The following is a 20,000-nucleotide window of genomic DNA, read 5'->3' as shown; positions in this document are numbered from 1 at the left end:
AGCAAAATAAAATTCCGCGCAATCATCGATCTAAAAGTTTCTTTCAAACCATAAAAAGTATACAAGTCATGTCTGGTTGCTATTTTCTGGGCCTTTTCGAGGATAAAACTCTGAGAAGTTTAATACAATGTCAGCAGAAAGCCCAATTAATTCGCTGGTCCACCCACATTTAAACACCAGAGCTTAACAGATGTGTGAAATCCTGTGCGTTTGCCCGCCCAAACCAGGGGAATTAGCCTCGGTATGAGGAAGAGCAGACTTACAACTGATAGAAAAGACATCATTATAACCTGCTTTAAGTGCAGCTAATGACTGACTACCATTAGCAAAAAGCTTTTCTCATGCAAGCATGGAAATGTATTGCCATTTGTAGGCAGGAAATGATGAAATTTTTGGCTATGAGGTACGTGAATTCAGCCAATCATCTGACCTCACTGTATAAAATAAACACATTTTAGCATCCGAAGAGTTTGAGCTGAGTGTGAGGAGCAGCTCTGTGTGTTGCAGCTCTGTGAGGAGGGTGTGTGCTACTTGTTTGTTCGGATGTTTTCCATTTGCTTTGGAATGTCCTCAGAGCTGTTGGTTGGAAACGATCTAAGACTCTGAGCCGAACACACACTGCACATCCTCCCACACACAAACTACATGACATTAGAGTTTCCAAACACAGTTCCGGATGCAAAATCCAAGACTTTTCCAACTACTTTATAACACAGAGGCATGCGTTTTCTAAGTCTGACACTGTGGGAACATCCTAACAGCTGCCTACATAAATGTTTTAGGTACTTATGCACTGGTAGGAAAGTCCCACAGTCTTGGGTTTCAATGTTGTTGGATATACACAACACTGACATTCAACTGTATGAGAAAATCGAATAGCATCACATAACTGTGCAAATGTATTCACAAAAACACCCTAACCCTTTGGAGAGTACCTCAATAACAGCTCTGTTTTGGTGTGTACTGCTGCTGTCTGTATTTCTTTAAATTTGCCCAATGAAAATAAGATGACTTCTATCAAGAATATTTTGTGGTTATTAATGTTCATTCATTGAAACAGTCTATCACTTTCTTACAGTCTTATAGACCAAACTGGATTTGTGGAAAAACCACTAAGGTAGATTTGTCTGGTGTGAGCAATTTTAGGAAAACTGATTTCAGATTAGCACTCTTATACATGAAAAAAGAAAGAAAATGTATCATTGCCCTGTGGTAATATGCCTAGTAAAGACTAAAATTACTTTATATAGATGCCTTTTGAAATTTGGACTGACTTAGTCCTTAATATAAAGATTTGGGCCTTGCCAGCTGTGTTGACACTTTTAATTTTCTTTTGTGAGCCAATATATAGTTACAAAATCTCTGTAAATTGTGTTTTTATGAACTTGGTCTTTTGTTGTACAACTCTTCAAAGAGCCTAAATGGCATTGAACATTAGAAGCAGGTAGTTTTGTTCATAGCCCATGCCAGAGGATCAAAGTTTCAGAGTTGCCATAGAGATTCACAAAGACATTTAAAGGCATTATTTGGTTTATTTAAGTCATTAAGTGTAAGAGACAAAAACAAGCCAACTGATGTGCAGAAGTTGAGTATATTCCGTCTTATCTGTGGAGGACGTGGACTCCATCCATGCTGGGAAACACCCCAAACAAACACACAGAGTAATTTGATCTGTGACTCACTTCAAAAGACCTTCATCTTGACCATAGGTGGCAGCAACGTTGGCACCACAACAGACAGCTGGGTTAAGTACACAAAACAACACAAGAAGCCTGACCAGTTTCAGCTAATGAGAGAATACAGAAAAACAAAAAAGGAGAGTGCATTTCTCTTCACCGAGCAGCAAGACGTCAGCTGGTCTTTGTCAGAAATATAAAAAAACACCCATGAAATGCATGTGCTTTCCAAAAGTGTTTCTTTAAAGTAGTGGCCATACTAACACTACAAACCCAACCAAACAATAAAAGAGGCTGATGTCCTGGTTCCTGCAAGAACTGGTTGACTGAACCTCATGGGGAAATATCAAGACACAGAATAAACCACAGTATTCATGAGGTGTGCAGGTACTTTTCTATTTTATTGTCTTGCCTCTGTCTTCTCGTCTTCACAACACAGTGGCCTGAACTCAGGAGAACCCCCACAGGCAGCATGGACACTGAAACGACTACAGCCATTCCTTTCATTTTGACCTCACCAGTCCTTTTTGTCCTTGTTTGGCCGAGAAGAAAAGTTGTCTTCTGCTGGACTTTTGAGCAAGTGGTACCCAAAAATAAAGTCCCCATGCTGGATTAATTGTACCACAGAAATGTTACATGTAGTGCCATCATTACATCAGCCTAAACTTTTTTTATGCGGTAAAAAAAAAACTAAATAGAAATATTATATTACAAAACTCTAACATTAGTTATTAGTGGCTGAGAAGGAAAACAAAGTCTGCATTTTCCAGACAGTTCTTTTCAGAGGCAGGGCAGCCACGTCAGAAGACCTCTTATGGTTACATTTGGTCCCACTCGACGCACACACCAGCAGGTGTTACAGGTAGAAATCAGTTATCTGTCCTACCTGAGCTCACAGTGGGAACATAAGGCTATGAACTGCACCTCAGAGGTTACTAGCCAGTTGACTAGTACTGAGCATTGGGATCAAAAGGCTTGCTGAGGGAAGCCCAGCAGTGTCTGTGCTCCGGACGCGGAGCCCAGCAGGACGGGAACCAGCCTCAGCAGGTCTCTGAGAGGGATGCGCAACTGGCTGCTACGAGACAATAAATCCCCAAGTGAGCTGCAGCCTGCAGGGAGAGAGAACAGAGTTTCAGACGAGTTTTGTATGAACAGGATGTTGGGATAGGACTTGGCTGAAGGAGAGTGGATTATGCAATTTAATTAAAGTAGTACAGGAATGGGACACATACTTAAATTGTTTACTTAAGTAAAGGTACTAGTATACCAAATGCAGTGTTTCCACTTCCATTGCCTTGGAAGGGACGCCGCCAGACCTGACATGGCTATTCTGCTTATGAATGGAGTCTTGTTTGACGATGAAACAGTACCTGGGTGCAGGCGACCGATGTGTTTATAAATCTGCAGCGCCGTGAGAGAAGGCAATGAGTCAGCTGTCACTGTGTTTGTCAAGGTTATTAGAGACTCCAGTCTGCAGTCTAGTTCATACAGTTCACTTATAAAGATAATTACAGAGTAATATGATATCATGATCAAAGAAAGTGTCTCAGTCTCTCTAGGAAAGGCTGAAATGTACAGTATTAAAATATTGACCATATACTCTCTTCTATGGCAGTAAGATGTCCCTGTAATAGATATATAATTAAACGTTATATTATTAAATTGTTGATACTAATTCTATTTTTTGTTGGAACTGTTGACACATGAAACCTATAAAGGTTGAGAACGACTGGTTTAATCTTCAATCTGAAGAATAAATAGTAACTACAGCTGTCGCATAGACTGCAGTAAAGAACACAATATTCTTCTAAAATGTAGTGAAGCATGAATCGGAAAGTACCCACAAAACTGCGCGTTAGTACAGCACTTGAATAAATGTACTTAGTTACTTAACACGATAGCAGTGATATTTAAAAAGCTGTACACGAGAGCTATATTCCTGCTGCAGTGTGTATGAACAGGTATCCAGAGTGTTTAGATGTAATTATGCAGCTGTGGAGGCAGTTTTGAGAGAACATGTGTTTATCTTACTCTCCAGCTGTATGTGTGTGTTCCTGAGGCAGGGGATGGAGCGGTACACCAGGAAGCAGGCCAACACGATGGACTGGGCGTTCTTCGGGAGGGCCTCGCCCCTCATGTAGGATCTTAACACTGAGCTGTTGTCTAGGAGAGAAAATACACACAAGACAAACACATCTTTTTAGTTGTCTACCCATAGCTGTCATTAAAATAAGTAACTTCTAACAGTTTAGAAATACAAGTCAAATTGCCTGATTGAACGTAAGATAAAGAAACGCAGACAGGAAAGTGTTGACAGACTTTAAGACGCAAAAACATTTGATCAAACATGTTTGCTTTTACAACTGTGTACTAGTACTTGTCAAGAACAGGGGGGAAGCACTTGACATAAGAATTACAATGCCTTAATCTGAATTAATTTAGTCTAAATATGAAACCAAAACGACCTTAACTAAAATGAAAAAAACAAAAAACGAACTTGGCATGCCCTATTCAACCATGTTAGTGCAAACAAGAATCCTAATAAAAATAACAAGGACAAATCTAAACCCACATTTCAATCATGGGTGAGTTCCAGAGAACAGCAACATTCCTGACGTCTGAGGTCAAGTTAGTTTGGATTTCCTTTGAAATGTCTGCCAGAGCCATGAGGCTTCGTAAAACATGAAAGTGAAGGCATGTTTGAACTGTCTACAGGATCACAGTGTCATCCAACAACTTCACCTGTTTCCCACGCCTCTCAGTGTGCATGTTTTACTGTAAATGTGTGTGTGTGTGCGTGTGTCTGCAAGTTAGTGATGGAATGTGTTTGTTTGAGTATACACAAAGACTGTCCAACATTATTATGCTACACCCTGTACGGGAAATCAAGCTGAAACACACCCAGCCTGAGAAATACTCTTTTGACTTTTTGTTTCATGAAAAATGAATTATGTAAAGAAATGCTAATTAGTTCTAATTGCTACCAAGCTAGCAAAGTCAAAGAAGCAGGCCTATGTTCCACGGGTCACATAAGCCTGTGCCTTCGCTGATTCAATTTGGCATTTTGTTAGGGTTAGGGTCAGGGTTAGGGGGTAGTGTTAGGGTCTACATAGACCTATTTGCCGTGGAATTCGGCACTATTTGTGGAAAAAACAACAGACTGGGGATCATAGGACCCTTTCTGTAAAAAGCGGGGGTTCTCCGGTAACATACAAAGCGGGGAACATAGGACCGGGGGAACATAGGACCAGGGGAACATAGGACCAGGGGAACATAGGACCAGGGGAACATAGGACCAGGGGAACATAGGTATGCTCCCCTAAGAGGCTAGCTCAGGGGTCTGCTACCTTTACTTTCAAAAGAGCCATTTTGCCCCCTCTTCAGCAAGTCAGATTTGCCTGGAGCCGTAAAACATATTTGATTTCACAGCTTATAAAGTTGTATATATAGTTATATGACATATACAAAAAAACTACAGTTTGTTGCATTTATGAAATTATAGAACAAAAATAAAGAAAACGGTTGACATTTCATTCCTATTACTATTATGATTATTATTACCTATAAAATGTTGTTGGTAGTGAAAGCAAACTGATCTCTCCACGCAACACTCTATTCTCCTCCGATCAGGTTTTTTGGGGGGGTTTACCCATGGTTAGCATACTGACAGCGCAGGTCAGAAACTCAAGATTAGCAGGGAAAGGTGCTGGTTTTGGCAAAAGCTACAGGGAGCCACTAAAAAGGAGTGAAGAGCAGCATGGGGCCCAGGAGCCGCGGGTTGCAGACCCCTGGGCCAGCTAGACTACTTCGCCGGGGATTAAAGCCGAGGGCACCAGCCTGTATACAGAGATTTGAGTCGACTACCTAAAGGTGTCCCTTGGTCAGTAACTAACACAAATAAAAGGCACAAACACAATTTTCCAGTGAGTAAGTCTATCATCCGTGCACCAAAACCAAAAACAAACCGAGAGCTGAGGTGTTGTGACTGTAGCAGTCAGACAGACAGCTGGCGGCTAAAGTTAGCCTCCTGTGCCCCTTAGCCACCTTCCACTCAAAGCAGAATTTATTTTATACACCCAGTACAGTTGTCATGAATAGTGAAATAAGTTATAGACACCAAAGGCTGCAGACACGTTTTTTGTACCAGGCTGTAAACAGAAGCATTTTAACATGAGCTCTATTTGGATTTGCTCAGTTTTAGAGTCAGGCTCAAGTGACCACTCGATGAACTGCAACAATGGCTTCATTTCTCAGACCTGGAGGTTGCAGCTTGTTTCTGTGTCACTTTATCCTCAATATTGGTAGATTGCACATTCAAATATAGATGTATCTGCCCATTACGTTTGTAGTTCATCATTAAATGACAAGCTACAGTGGAATAACTGAGCTTCTAACTTGTTTATCATCCAGGTACCAGGGGAACAGGAGGACATATTGGGAGGGTACTGGTTGCTGCTTTAAGGCTTACTTTACTGGTTGAATGTTCTGTTAGTTCTGTCTTCTCAGTGCTGTTTTTATCCTGCATTTACAGTATACCTGATGCAAGGGGTTAATGGTAGTCCTGACATAGATACATTTTTGAGGTAGGAGAGTGTCAGAATTCACCCATTGATATCACCACCGCGTTTGTTCCTCCTCACCTTTGAGCCAGTTGTCCAGTGCTACATCCACCATGTTCTTCATGACAGGCAGAAACTCAGAGGTGAGCAGAGCATCATGATGGTTAGCGGGACCCCGCAGCACCCTGCTGTCCCACAACTCCACCACCAGACGCATCTGCCACAAGGGGAAGGTCTGCAGCAGGTCTCCCCGACGCAGAGCAACCACCACCTAGCAGCACCAGCCACAACACAGGTTAACCAGCAATCACATGGGCAGAATGGATTTTGATCTCTACCAGTGACTTTAGGTTTTCATATGTAAGTGTATCTCCATTGATTGTTGTTTGAAAATAAAAGCGAGTCTCTGCGACCGACCAATGACACCCTTCTCTGCAAAGATATTTACATGCATCTCTTCAGGAGTATAATTCCAGTTTAAGCCATGTAATATCTCTGTATTTTGGCCTTGGTGAAAGTCTATAAAAGCAGTTCTGTAATGTCAAATAGAGAAACAGTATGTTGATAAAAGGAGTATAGTTGGTGTAGAAACATATAAAAGTAAAACAAAACAGCAACCAGAGCCATCAGACTCTACTGCTTGACATATCAATACACTTTGCATTTAACTAATCTTCACAGGGCTTAAAAGATATAATTTTCTCCACAAGCATGTTTAATGTTTTTCCAATCGTTCCCCAAAGCATTGACATTTTTAAATTGATTCAGTTAATTTATTTAAAGTATGAAAATCAATTTGGAGACAAATCTAACAAGAAGTAATGTATCAGAGTGAAATCTGCCGTTATTTAATGAATTTATCCACATTTCTTCATTATTGTTGCTTGGTAATGTAATGGCACTATAAAAGCTGGAACAAAGATAATAGATAGGAGGACTAATTCAACAGGATCAGCGAACAAATCTGTGTGTGTGTGTTTGTGTGTGTGAGTGTGTGAGTGTGTGTTACCTGCTCGATAGCAATATACGTGGGCAGCATCTCTGGACATTCCTGCGTCACACATTCATACAGCATCGCCGAGAACAACACGAGAGTATCATCCTTCTGCAAACACAACACAGACTGAGTCAGTACGTGTTCAAAAACACAAACAGGTTGGTTCGTACATTATACTGTAGAAATTCTCCCTAAAATAAGATTTTGACAATATGTTGATGAGTGCTTGACAGCAAATAAAGCCTAAATAAACAGCTAATGTATGTTTTTTTTTACCAGCTGCAGTTTTTAATTGTTTTAGTTTTAATACTCCACAGCTGGTTTTGGTGTGTTACATTTTACATTTTTTATCATAATTAGAAGAAGAAGAATTCCTTTATTTGTCCCGCAATGGGGAAATTCAATTTTCACTCTATTATTAATTTTCATTTTACACACACAGGCCCGAAATACACACACATGCACAGACAGGACTTGCATACATGCAATTATGGAGGAGGTTAGAGCGAGGGGGCTGCCAGTGACCGGCGCCCCAAGCAGTTGGGGGTTCGGTGCCTTGCTCAACAGCACTTCGGCAGTGCCCAGGAGATGAACTGGCACCTCTCCAGCCACCAGTCCATGCTCTATTCATGGTCCACACAGGGACTCGAACCAGCAACCCTCCGGTTCCCAGCCAAGTCACCTATGGACTGAACTACTGCCGCCCCAATTAATTCATTTTCCGTCTCTATTTTGCATTCCGATATGGATGATGGTGAAACATTTTGCACTTCTCCATTTTGAGATTATAACGTATCAGATGCAGAAAATATGATGGATTTGCATGCAAGCATCCTGAACTATCTTTTCCCCAGCTACGTTTCTATTTCAATAATGTTTTTGGTATTTAACTGCAAACACTACTTCTAACCAGCAAGTGCATTTGAGTTTATGCTTTCTGAACAGGGTTCCAATAAACAAAATGAATGACTTTCATTTTTCACTTTGAAGGTTTATGAATGCAATGGAAGGACAAAAATATTGCCATGTCGTTAAATTCAATTACAGAACGCTACGCTACAGAAGGACTAATTTTCTTCCATTTCACTGTTCGAGCTGAAACCAGTGACCTGCACATCTGTGCAATTCAACTAATTAACCTGAAGCAGCCTCTTTACTGAGAAAATAGGAGTCAAGTGATTAACAAGCAGATAAAGCATTAGTCACGGCCATCTATATAATCTATTTAAACTCTTGAAATTACCCAGTGTATGACATGTACTTAACATATAAAGTTGTATTTAAAGCTGAGAATATCTGCAGTGCATGCTCTACATTTAAAGAGCCTGAAAAAAAGAATTCAATCAGCTTCCAAGTTTCCAAGGGTTTTGAGGCAGAGCTTTCTTTTCTCTATAAATCTTGTTCACAAATCTGTTTATTGGCATTTTGAGGAAAAGTCATGGTTGAATGTGTTTCTCAGACTGTTTCCAAGATCTCTATCAAGACCACAGACATGTTGAACCTTGGAAACTTGTTAGCTAATCCAGACACATGTTTCAATGCGTCATTTATTACGTAAAAAACACATAAAAACACACAGAAAGTCTGGTCAACCCCTCTTATTTGCTTTTACTTCTAATTCGTCTTTACTGGCAGATGACGTGGATATTTGTGGAATAACTGGTTATGGCATATATCAATTTTATTCAGAAACATCAAGTGTGTTTAATGTTATTCAGAAACGCAAGAGATACCATTTATCTAGAGATCACAGATGAGCACTTCTGGTGAATGGACTTGTACTTATATAGCGCCTTTCTAGTCTTCTGACTACTCAAGGCGCTTTCACAGTGTTTGTCACATTCACCCATTCACACAGACATTCACACTGATGGACATCTACAGACCATCTGATCTAATCATTCACACCACAGTTACACACCCATGCGCAGCACTAGGAGCAATTCGGGGTTCAGTGTCTTGCCCAAGGACACTTCGACATGTGCACGGGGGGAGGCGGAGATCAAACCACCAATCTTTCGAATGGAGGACGACCCACTCTATCACTGAGCCACAGTCACCCAATTCTGACTAATAGTTGTTTGAATATGATTCCTACTGTATATGAAGATTTTAGCCAGGACAAATACATACCAACTCATCTTTATTGTTTGTTGTTTTGTTGTAATGAATCATTCCAAAAATACCGTCTTTGTATTAAAATGTTGTATATTTATCATGTAAAGTGGGATGTTTTAACTAGACTTCACCCCAATAAAAAGAACACAATTCTTTGTCATTTTAAATTGGTTGGCGTAAGGATATTTCCCACTCATTCTAGACTGCATGATCACTATTTACTCTTAAACTATTTCTCCATTTGACTGTATAAATAAATCAAGCAATGGCTACATTGACCATGGATTGACAGTTAAGTTTAATACATCGATTGTCCCCCGAGAATTGTTATATTTGTAAGTTATGTTATAGCTTGTGATGCCACAGTGACTTCCTTGTTTATACTGAGGGTTTATATTGACTGGGCGGCGCTACAGACGTTTCCAACAACCAATTTACACATCACTAAAGTCCTTACTCACCAAGACATTCCTTAAGTTGTAATGGTGCAACTCATTTTGTGAGTCATTAGTTTGCTAGCAATCCTAGGTTCATGGTATTCAAAATTTAAGCTGAATGATGAATAAAAAAGTATAATACATTATTTTAGACTGGTAAAACCGTCAACAGACTCGCGTAGTCAAACAAGCCACAGGCTCTATCGGGACAGTAATAAGGCTGCTACGGCAATCAAGGAGCAAAACTGGCTTCAAAGTTCACATTCATCTACGTCTGTGTGTTAAACTCACATGTTTGATTTCTTCAGGTGTTTTACAGAAGAACTCTGCGAAAGAGACCAAGGCAGGCTCTGAGGTAAATGTAGAGATGGCTTCAGGCTGCAGAAAAATGAGAGGGTATTGTACAATTATTGACATGAACCAACACAAAATACGTAAGTCACAGAAGAGTAAGCGGTGGGAAAGGAATAAAAGAGTACAAAGAGATGCAGTCAAGAGAAGGAAGAAAGGAAGGAAAGATGAATGCATAAAAACAAAAAGCTCAAAGGAAGAAAGGACAGCGAGGACAGGTGGTGGAATAAATAATGAGTATTTTGCTTTGTCCCCCCTCCAGACTTGCAGGTGTATTGATAGCGTACACTGAGGCCATGAGGAAACCAGTAATAATCTGTCAACCACACAGCTGCCTGTTAAAACCTGTAGTGACAACCTGCCAAGACCGGACGCCAGCCACTGGGGATGGGGTCAATTCAGTTCCACTCACTTCTATTTATAGACGGTTATTTTGCAGACGTATTTCTTAAAATGTGTTGTTGGCTCCAAATCCAGTTAATAAAGGAAATGTTGAATTAAAAGCAAAAACAAACACTACAAGTGATATAAACTGCAATTTTGTGCTCTTTTTTTGTTGGAACATTTTCAGCAGGAAGTGTAAGTAATGAAACAACTGAGGCTTGATCAGACAAAGATGATAATAAAGTATATATGCAGACTAGATCACCACCAGATCAACTCTACAGCACCTAAATGGACTTATAATGATGGAAGTTTCATGTGTCTCCGTGTGTTTACCTTGAAAGCTCTGACTCCTGAGTTGCGATGGTTGACGGTGGAAGCCAGCAAGCTCTTCCAGCCCTGAGGGTCGTCTTTGTAAGGCAGCTGGCCGGCCCGTAGTTTCACATACAGCACACCATCTCTGGACAGGATGGACCTGAGGGAGACGTACACACATATAGAGAGAGATTACCCTTTACGTTTGATGACCAATGAGTCAATACATGAGATCAGAGCTTCCGCCTGGGTTCCACTAATCAATCTGTGGCACAAAAGGACGAAGGTGGTCGCTCACTATCCAACACTTGTGTATTTAGAGGTTTAATGTGAGTGATGAAGTTTAAAACGGATGACTGTAATTTCACTCTATACTTACTTTAGATGCTGTGTTTCTTTGCTGAGGTCTACGGACAGTTCCCAGTATCGTGGTCCCTTCACCTTTACCTGCAATCAATAAATAAACACAAATAAAAAAAAAAAAAGGAAGAATAAATCAAGGTGTGTGTGATTTTCAATCATCAGGGTAGCAAAATGACAAAATGAATTTCCCTATAATATTTTGTGCATTAACAATACTCTACACTAGGGATGGGGATCGAGAACCGGTTCCAGTTGAGAACGGTTAAAATCGTATGCCTCCAAGTGTATTTTTCTGGGAGTTGCACATTGCAAAACAATGACATCAAACTCAGTAATGCATCTACGCTACTGGAAACTTGAAATATAAAGGAGTCACTATGGAGCGGAAGAAACGGTCCAAAGCGTGGCGTTAGAATTACATCTTTTTAATTCCCATCCCTACACTGAACAGTCTAGTTTCCAGCAGTGAAGTGTTGTTCTCAGGCTTTACCCTTTTGAGGAGGTGAAGCTCGGGAAGCATGGTGGGAGCCATCAATTCTACCGTCGTCTCATCATACCACTTGGTCTCCTGAAGCAGAAAACTGCATCGTTACAACATGCACAACAAAGAGTTTCACATTCTCACAGCTTAAAGTTAAACTGTAAAATCTACAAACACATTACAGTTGGATCAAAAAGCACCGATATGTAGACATACCCAAAGTATTGCTCATGTAGCAATTAAGCAGCTTACTCTACTTACACATAACATTACTAAGAAGCAGCAGAACAGCAGAAAAAACTGACTCCTGAGGGATGGCACTCCCCAAATGTTAAAATAATGAATTATTTTCAATTTATTTCAAGGTGATTGGTCTCTTTGAGTCTTTGTAGGGTTATATATATATATATGTATATTTTAGTTATTCTAGTTAAAAGGCTCTTATACAGCATATACAACATGTATGAATGTTCGCATATATCTCACACAAGGAGCAACATAATGACCAAGGATGTTAACACTGTCAAGCTGATCTTTCTGCTTAGAATTAATTTGAAGTGAAGAATGCTGTCATGTTGTCCTCACTGTGGACAACAACCTCCTATCTTTGACCTTTCTTCCATCCTTAATATATGGAAAAACTGGAATACCAGGATATTCACTGGATATACACACTTCTATTCTCCTCAGTGCTTCCCATTTTCTTTAAAGGCCACACATTCTGTTTTAGCACACAACCACAATGGCCAACTGCTTACTGAAAGCTTTAAAGATGAATTTGGAAACACATACAGTAATGTCTCTGTCAGATGGTTCTTGCAAAATAAGTAAGGCTTGCAATCAAAATACCTCAACAAAACCTTCTAAAATAAGCACATCTACAGAGCTAAAAGCTACAGATTTAGAAATGCATGTCCTGTAATTCAGGAGCTATTTACTGTATCTGTAAAGTCACAGCTACTGTAGTGCAACAAAGGCTGCCGAATGCACATGTTTGGAAATGCTGGGGCACCACAGACTGACGGGAGGAAAATAATAGCTGAGTAAATATGGAACACTAGAAAAACATCTAAAGTTATTTTCATCTAAGCATCTAATTTTCCAGCCGAACATTATAACAGATGGTTGCTTTCATGCTTTTTTTGAAAAAGTGTCTCTAAAAATGGAAATGGGGCATCAGTACCAGCTGCGAGTGTAGGTCTGCTTCCTGCTTCACATGGTAACGGTCGTGACAGAGTGCGTATGATCCAAATTACATAACTGTGGCCAAAATGAATGGACACATTCTAGTCTTGTGCAAGGTCGGTCATGCAAGACCGGAAGTCTGAACCAATGTGGTGCAGTCCTCTGCAGAACTGGCAGAACAAAGTGGAACCAGAACTCTTTGTTGGTTTCACTGGAATGTTTTTGGATTTGAAAAGCTAATTTTTTTCTCAGCAATCCTGAACAGTTTATTACTGCAAAAATGTGAATATTTTTTTTTTAAATTACTTGAAAGACCCAACAATCTAGTTGATATGATCAAAAGTAAACACTCACATCTGTTTCTGGGTCATGTACCAGTGTGTTCTTATTGTCCACCGTGTAGTAATTATTTCATTTGTGTTATATTTTCATTTCCTCGTTCTCGACAACTGTTCTTGTCTAGATCTTGTCATGTGTTTATGCGTGTATTTATGGAGTTTGTACAAAACGAATGCTCTTAAACATTGAAGCATGAATGTGCACGAGATGCCACCAATGTAGTTGTTTGTACAGTGACAGTTCACTAATTCTAATAAATGGGCTGAATGGTGTAAGAAAGTTGCATTAGTTACACCTCAACAAGTGTGAGCTTGAGGAAGGCGCCCAGCAGACACCAGCGATGGAAATAAAAAAGCAGAACGCGCTGGACAGGCATGCTTTACTTGCACGTCATGATGACTTGAAACTAGCACATAGAACACACGACAGTTCGTGTTAGCATGTTCGTGTGCATGGTTTCATGTAAAATAGCTTGTAAAGAGGAAGTACAGCAAATGGACAATTTTATGAGAATGAGAGAGAGGAGGTCAAAGTGCATGCTATAATACAGGAAATTGTATTGATTTAACAGTATTATGAGAACACAGGGCTAATGTTCATGGTGAAATATACAATCTGTGGGCAGGAATAACCTCTAATCCATATAATAATCTAGAGATATAATAACCTTGGTTGCTTCAATTTGATTTTTTAACACCCTTTATGACACAATTTCAACAACAAATACAGCTTCTACACAGCAGCATTGGGACAAGTGTCTTGCTCAAGGACATGGGCAGCTCATGAGAAATGCTCGACAAACCTTGTAGGTGACTTCTAAGAGGGCATAGCAGGGCTTCAGGGAGTCTACATCCACGGGAACAAGCAGGCGTGGCTCAGCAGCCAGCACAGCCAGGTGACGCAGGGCCTGCAGGTGGTAGCTGCAGCAACAAGAGCAACACTCAGCTTTTGATTACAGTACACAGGTATTGAATCAAATAAAGATAGACACAGCCATACATGCAGACAATAACAGTCATGTTGTTCTCCTGTACCAAACCACTATAAACAAGCGTAACGTAATCCAAAACTTTCCATTAGACCTACCATTTAATAAATTGGATGTCTCACCCTACATCTAGAAAGAGCCACTTTAACTAGTTTCCAAGAAGACGTTGGCAGTTTTAGTCTAATGATGGTGTATTTATTGTTTAAAAGGTTTTTCTACACTTTCAGGATTTTTTTGTGGGAAAAATATTACATGCTTTGACAACATGTACATTTCTACATTTTAAATGCCATTTTTTTCAAAAATCAGACTTCAAAACTAGATTTGTTAGATTAATCCTTTAATACAAGCTAGCCCCACTGGACAGGATATTTTATGTTGAGGACAATGTACAACTTGTGCATTTACGAGCACAAAACAAGCAGTAATTGCAAATAATTTGTAATTCGGATTTCAGATTCAGTTGGTTGTCCGTCACCAATTGAAGATTTACAATGTTCACATCCTCATACATATCTATCTCCTCCTTTTGGAAGTCTTTGGATCATAACATGCAACAGGTGTGTGTATGTGTGCGTCGGTCTCACCGGTTGTCAGTACTGTGAGCAGGGAAGTGTGGGTACAGGGCACACAGCAGAGCAGCGATGGCTGAATTGGAGGTGCTCAGGGTGTACCTACAGTAACAGAGAAAATCAAACATCACAAATACTGAAAATACACTCTCTCACATACGCACACGCACACACACACACAAACAAACAAGCACGCACACACGCACGCACGATGCAGAAAACCTGTGTAGGTTGACTTTTTTTTTCCACACAGTAAATTAATCAGGAATCGATAAAAGAGTTGATAAACAAATCGGACCATTAAGTCCCCAAAGCAATTTCAGTGTGGTGCGGTGTGGAGATCCAGGTATCTAACTTCGTTAGTGCTCTACTGGGTCATAGCGACAGTGGTTGGGGTCACAGGTGGCCATTTGTAAACAGTTGTTCTTTGAGGTTAGATTGTTGAATCTACTGGGTAGGGATGAAAAGGGCAGCATTGTAAATTGGAGCTAAGTGGTGTCTTAGACCTCCTTTTTTCAACGACTTATCGTTATGACCCAATAGAGCACTAACGAAGTTGAAACCCACCAACGACTGTCATGATCACAGTAAATGCAGAATGCCTTTCTCATCCTGCACTTACAGCATAACACAAAGTAAAGTCAATATAGAGCAAGTTTTAAAAGATGTACGGCTCCAAATACAACTCTTTTTTATAAACCCTCTGCTCTCTGTTAGCAGAAGCAGGTGTGTGTCTAGTTAACGTCATTACACATCACAACAGAGCCTCTTAAACATAATAGTTGGTAGTGAAGAGTGCTTTCAGTAATTGAGCCATTATGATAAAGTTGATAATGAAGGTTGCTTTTTACAAGGAAGGTTACGTGAGAGTATTTAATAACGGTCAACTGAGGTAAAGGTCGTTGCTCTTCAATTAAATGGCTGCTTGGGGCATGTTTTTATGAGCCTTTACCACACAGAATATTACATTCTTTAAAAAGTTTTTAGTTAAAATAACCTAAAGCAGAGACTTGCACAGTGAAGATAAACAGTTTTATTTTTGAGCAAATCTGGACAAAATTCATCAGCACTGAGGAATGAACAGCGAATAATGAATGAGCGATGTTAAATTGACCATTTTGATGGTTGGAAGAGTGTAAAATAATTAAAATAACATACTGCTACCATCTTTAACTGGTACTGCATTGGTATCCCATAGCAGTGCTGCAACTAACAATTATTTTCATTCCAACTGATTTTCATTAATCTGCCGATTATTTTCAAAATTAATCGAGTTGTTAGGTCCATGAAAATGCCCGAAAATGATAAAAGATGTCGACCAGTGTTTCCTGAAGCCCAACATGACGTCCTCAAATGTCTTGTTTATTCCAAAACTCAAAAATATTCAGTTTACTAGTCGTAGAGGAGTAAAGACACTAGAAAATATTCACATTTAAGGAGCCGGAACCAGAGAATTTTGTACTTTTTTGATGAAATAAAAAAAATCCAAACCAATTAATCAATTATCAAAATAGTTGGTGTTTAATTTAACATTTGAAAACTAATCGATTAATGGTTACAGCTCTATCAAATAGCTGGAGACATTTTGAGAATCGACTCTTGTTTCAGAATTGTCTAAGGCTGACGACAGACCACCTTACGAAATCTCTGTTATCAGTATTAAATTAACCTTCATTTTTTAAAATGTAGGGGCTAGAACAAAAAAAAAAAATGAGTGTTCAGCTATTTTGTTCCAAACAAACCTCTTCTGGTGGTCACTTCATGTATACAAAAAGGTCCAACCAATGTTACCATACTGAAAGAGGAAGTATTCTGCTCCACTTGACAGCTGAGAAGAAGGAAAACCTTAACTGAAAGTCTGGTAACTCTAAGAGTGAGTTACAAGACTGGAGCTGAAACAAATAATTGATCGACATTTTGCTACATCAGTTGTCATTTTAAAAATTAAAAGCAACCATTTTAAGCCAAAAAGTTTGGAAATCACTGCTCTCTCTTTACCAAATATGGTTAAATACGTCTCACAGCTATGTTAAAGCACCTTAGTCAAACTGTGAGGCATCAATGGTTTGGTTAAATAAAATCTGCAACTTAACAACTTTCAAACGGACTAACAGCAGCATTACAAACAGAAACTTCCTGCTTTCAGGGTCAGGTCCACTCTCGCTACAATAACAGGACGATGGAGCTGTTAAGAGGAGGATTTCTGGCTTACAACCCGTTCTTCTGAGTCACTTTTTTTATGCTGTCCTCGACATTTTCCACTTCCAGTATGCAGGAAAAGAAATCTTAGTTTTCTACTTTATATAAATATGTGTGAAGTTATACTTTTTCAGTCCCTGTGGGAAAGTTTGTCCTCTAACTTTTACATTATTTTAGGAGAAGTGGGCAGCGTCCAGGGACCAACTCCAGTTGAGGCCAGCATTTTGGTCAAAGGCAATGGCAGAAGTATTATAATACCTCAAATATTATTTAGAATTGGGATAAAACCAGAGCAATCACAAGAAGCCGATGCAAACAGGGGAAGGGCATGCAAAGCCACTGTCTGGCTTTGGTATAATTCATACAAGCTGATATAGATCTATAGTGTGCTGTAGCTATCACTAGTCTAAATGTCATGTGTGGCTTTGGGTAGAAAAACTTAACTTTCACTTCAGTTTCCTGCTAAAAAAAAAAGGAACAAATGGGAAGAGAAAGTAACTGAGCAAACAGAAATAGGAAGAAAAAAAAAAGAAAAACAGCCACATGAGGAAAAGCAAAGGTGAAAATGAATGGGGACAAAAAAGAATGACAGCGATGCATTGATAAAATGGAAAGCGAATGTGAATAGAAAATTTCAATGGGAACGGATAAAAGACTGATTGACAGATGAGCAGAGGGAGAGAATGAAGGAACAATGACATGTCATGGGTCTGCTCACCAGCATGAACTTTAACCTCCGCAGACCAAGCAACATACTGTGCATGACATTAAATCGGAGTCCCTGCAGCCGCGTGGGCTTTCAGCTGGCAGGTCTAAAACAAAACAGGATCCGAATAAAAACAACCGGTTCATCTGATTACAGATGTAGGTGGGGAAAACTTTTGCAATATGTAATGAGAGAGTGAGAGCCTTTGTTTCTATTACCAAAACGGAGGCCAAAGTCAGTGGTTGGAAGAACCTGACCTGTGTGTAAATGCCATTCATTATGCAAACAACAGCACTCAAAAGAGACATGTGTGTATTTGTGTGGCTAACCCACACACAGTACGCGTACGTGGCATACCTGGTCCTTCCCAGAAACAGCAGTCCCAAATCTGGTGAGTGTGTTTGTGTCTGTGTGCAATTTAAGTCTTGTGGGCTTACAGGATAATGCAGGATACACGTTGAATATAATTAACCCCTGTGTGTTCACCAAATAATTGTATGCATTTTTGCTTGCATTTCAATTTGAAACCGATACTACTGACACTTTGTTCACAGCAATAAGCTTTCCTTATTGTCAAAAATACTCATGAAAGACCAAAGCCAACCCTCAATTGATACTAGAAAATGTCGGTTGGTGCTGTAGTTTATGATGAGTCAATCCCACATGCACAGTCCTGCTGCCATAAATTCTCACTAAAGCACCAAATTTGAATTAAACTGCAGCTGGAATTTACTTCTTTTTGAACAACAGTCTTATCCTTCAAATAAATGGGGGTAAATGGTAGTACCGGACATAAACTTGGAAAGGAACCAGTGTTGTCTGTACCCGACTTTGGCCCATATGTCATTTCAAAAGAGTTGCAAAAATCACACGGATTAATAAGGATAATTATGAGTATTCAAACATGTTCTCAGCTAAAAAAGTTCTGTTTCTGTGGGAAATCTGAGAAATAAATGTGTCAGTTTCTTGATTATGTCATTTGCATATTTTTGTAACAAACAGTTTGTTTATATTGTCTGACCAGCAGTTGTTGTTTTTGACCACAAATATAGAATTTAAATGGCTGCTGCTGCAAAGAAAGGTGCCTGTATGGTGTGAACTTTTGGTGTCTCACCTGCCCCCTCCAAGGAAGAGCAGGCCCAGTGCCATGTGATGAGCCATGTGGAAGCCGTAGTTCATCTCGCCACCAGTTCGCTTATGAAAGAAGCGACAGAGCTGAAGCACCTTCAGGTTCCCGGTGCCGGACATCACCATGGACATCGCCAGCAGAATCATTGACAGACCAGTCTGCAGGTTGTAGTAACCTGTCTGCTAATTTAACCAGAACACATGTTGACAGATAGAGACAGAGAGAAAGACCAGGAGAAGTATAAGAAATAATTAGTATACTAAAGTATATGTGATCAAGTATATGAGGCAACACAGCACTTTTCATGACAGTGGCAGCCTTGTAAGGCTATCCTTATAATGCAAACTTATACAAACACTTACAACTGCAGCAGTACCAGCAAAGGACATGATCTTCATGAAGGTCCTGGCAAACTCGTAGAGGCAGTCGAAGGCATCGGAGTTGGCGGAGCCAGCAAAACGCAAACCCAACGCCATACAGGCCCCAGCGGTGATGTAGTCTTGGGCTTGGCTGAGAGAAATAAATAACATGATTTTGACTGATCAGAGCAGTGGGACACTGGAGAACATCACTACCACACCTACAGAAGCTGATGACATAAAGGAATCATGGATTATGCTAAACTCTGCTGAAACGGTACAATATTCAGCTTATCCAACAATGTATAAGAAAAAAGTGAAATAAACACTCACGCCATTGTCTCCATGTTAATGTCATCTGAAGGGTCAAAATTCCCCCTCATGATCTGAAAACAAATGCAGATACTTTTTTATCTAACTGGCTGTTTATTGGTTAATGGTTGTTCATTTCTAACATTTAAATGGGCATACAATGCTCCCAATAGAATAAGACAGAAAAAACAATGAATCGCTGTATTGAATTGTCAACAGGGAGTGTTGCAGTGAGAAACATCCAAAATGATTTTACCTGTGCTGGTAAAGACAAGCTGAAGAAAGAGAGTGAGCTGTGTAGAAACTGTTTTGTACCTGATGACAGTGTTCTGAATGTGCTTTGAATGTGCTAAAGTTCTGGTTCCTTGTATTTATTGCCATTCGACATACTGACCAGACAAAAAAATAATAATTTCTATTGATTGAAGTTGATATGTTTATAACCAAAAGCCATTGTATTAACCAAATATATCACATAAAGTTCTAAGAGACTCCCAGGTTTACAGAGCACCCCATCACACGTTATCTTG

General features: G+C 39.7%; 1 protein-coding gene across 1 annotated transcript in view; it reads right to left on the bottom strand.

Annotated features, from left to right (window-relative positions):
- Positions 1-2,222: 2,222 nt before the first annotated feature.
- anapc1 (anaphase promoting complex subunit 1) overlaps positions 2,223-20,000 on the bottom strand; it is a 51,526-nt gene continuing 33,748 nt past the window's right edge. Inside the window, exons 41-53 of the mRNA XM_083922420.1 lie at positions 19,492-19,544; positions 19,162-19,309; positions 18,785-18,981; positions 14,781-14,867; positions 14,008-14,125; positions 11,691-11,768; positions 11,217-11,284; positions 10,859-10,997; positions 10,079-10,165; positions 7,245-7,340; positions 6,317-6,506; positions 3,708-3,839; positions 2,223-2,785 (exon numbers count right to left, since the gene is read on the bottom strand). Coding sequence (XP_083778546.1) covers positions 2,643-2,785; positions 3,708-3,839; positions 6,317-6,506; positions 7,245-7,340; positions 10,079-10,165; positions 10,859-10,997; positions 11,217-11,284; positions 11,691-11,768; positions 14,008-14,125; positions 14,781-14,867; positions 18,785-18,981; positions 19,162-19,309; positions 19,492-19,544 — 1,536 coding nt within the window. The 3' untranslated portion in view covers positions 2,223-2,642. The remainder of the gene's footprint in view (positions 2,786-3,707; positions 3,840-6,316; positions 6,507-7,244; positions 7,341-10,078; positions 10,166-10,858; positions 10,998-11,216; positions 11,285-11,690; positions 11,769-14,007; positions 14,126-14,780; positions 14,868-18,784; positions 18,982-19,161; positions 19,310-19,491; positions 19,545-20,000) is intronic.

Source organism: Echiichthys vipera (assembly GCF_963691815.1).
Source record: "Echiichthys vipera genome assembly, chromosome: 11".
Taxonomy (NCBI): domain Eukaryota; kingdom Metazoa; phylum Chordata; class Actinopteri; order Perciformes; family Trachinidae; genus Echiichthys; species Echiichthys vipera.
This window is presented reverse-complemented; position numbering and strand designations above follow the sequence as displayed.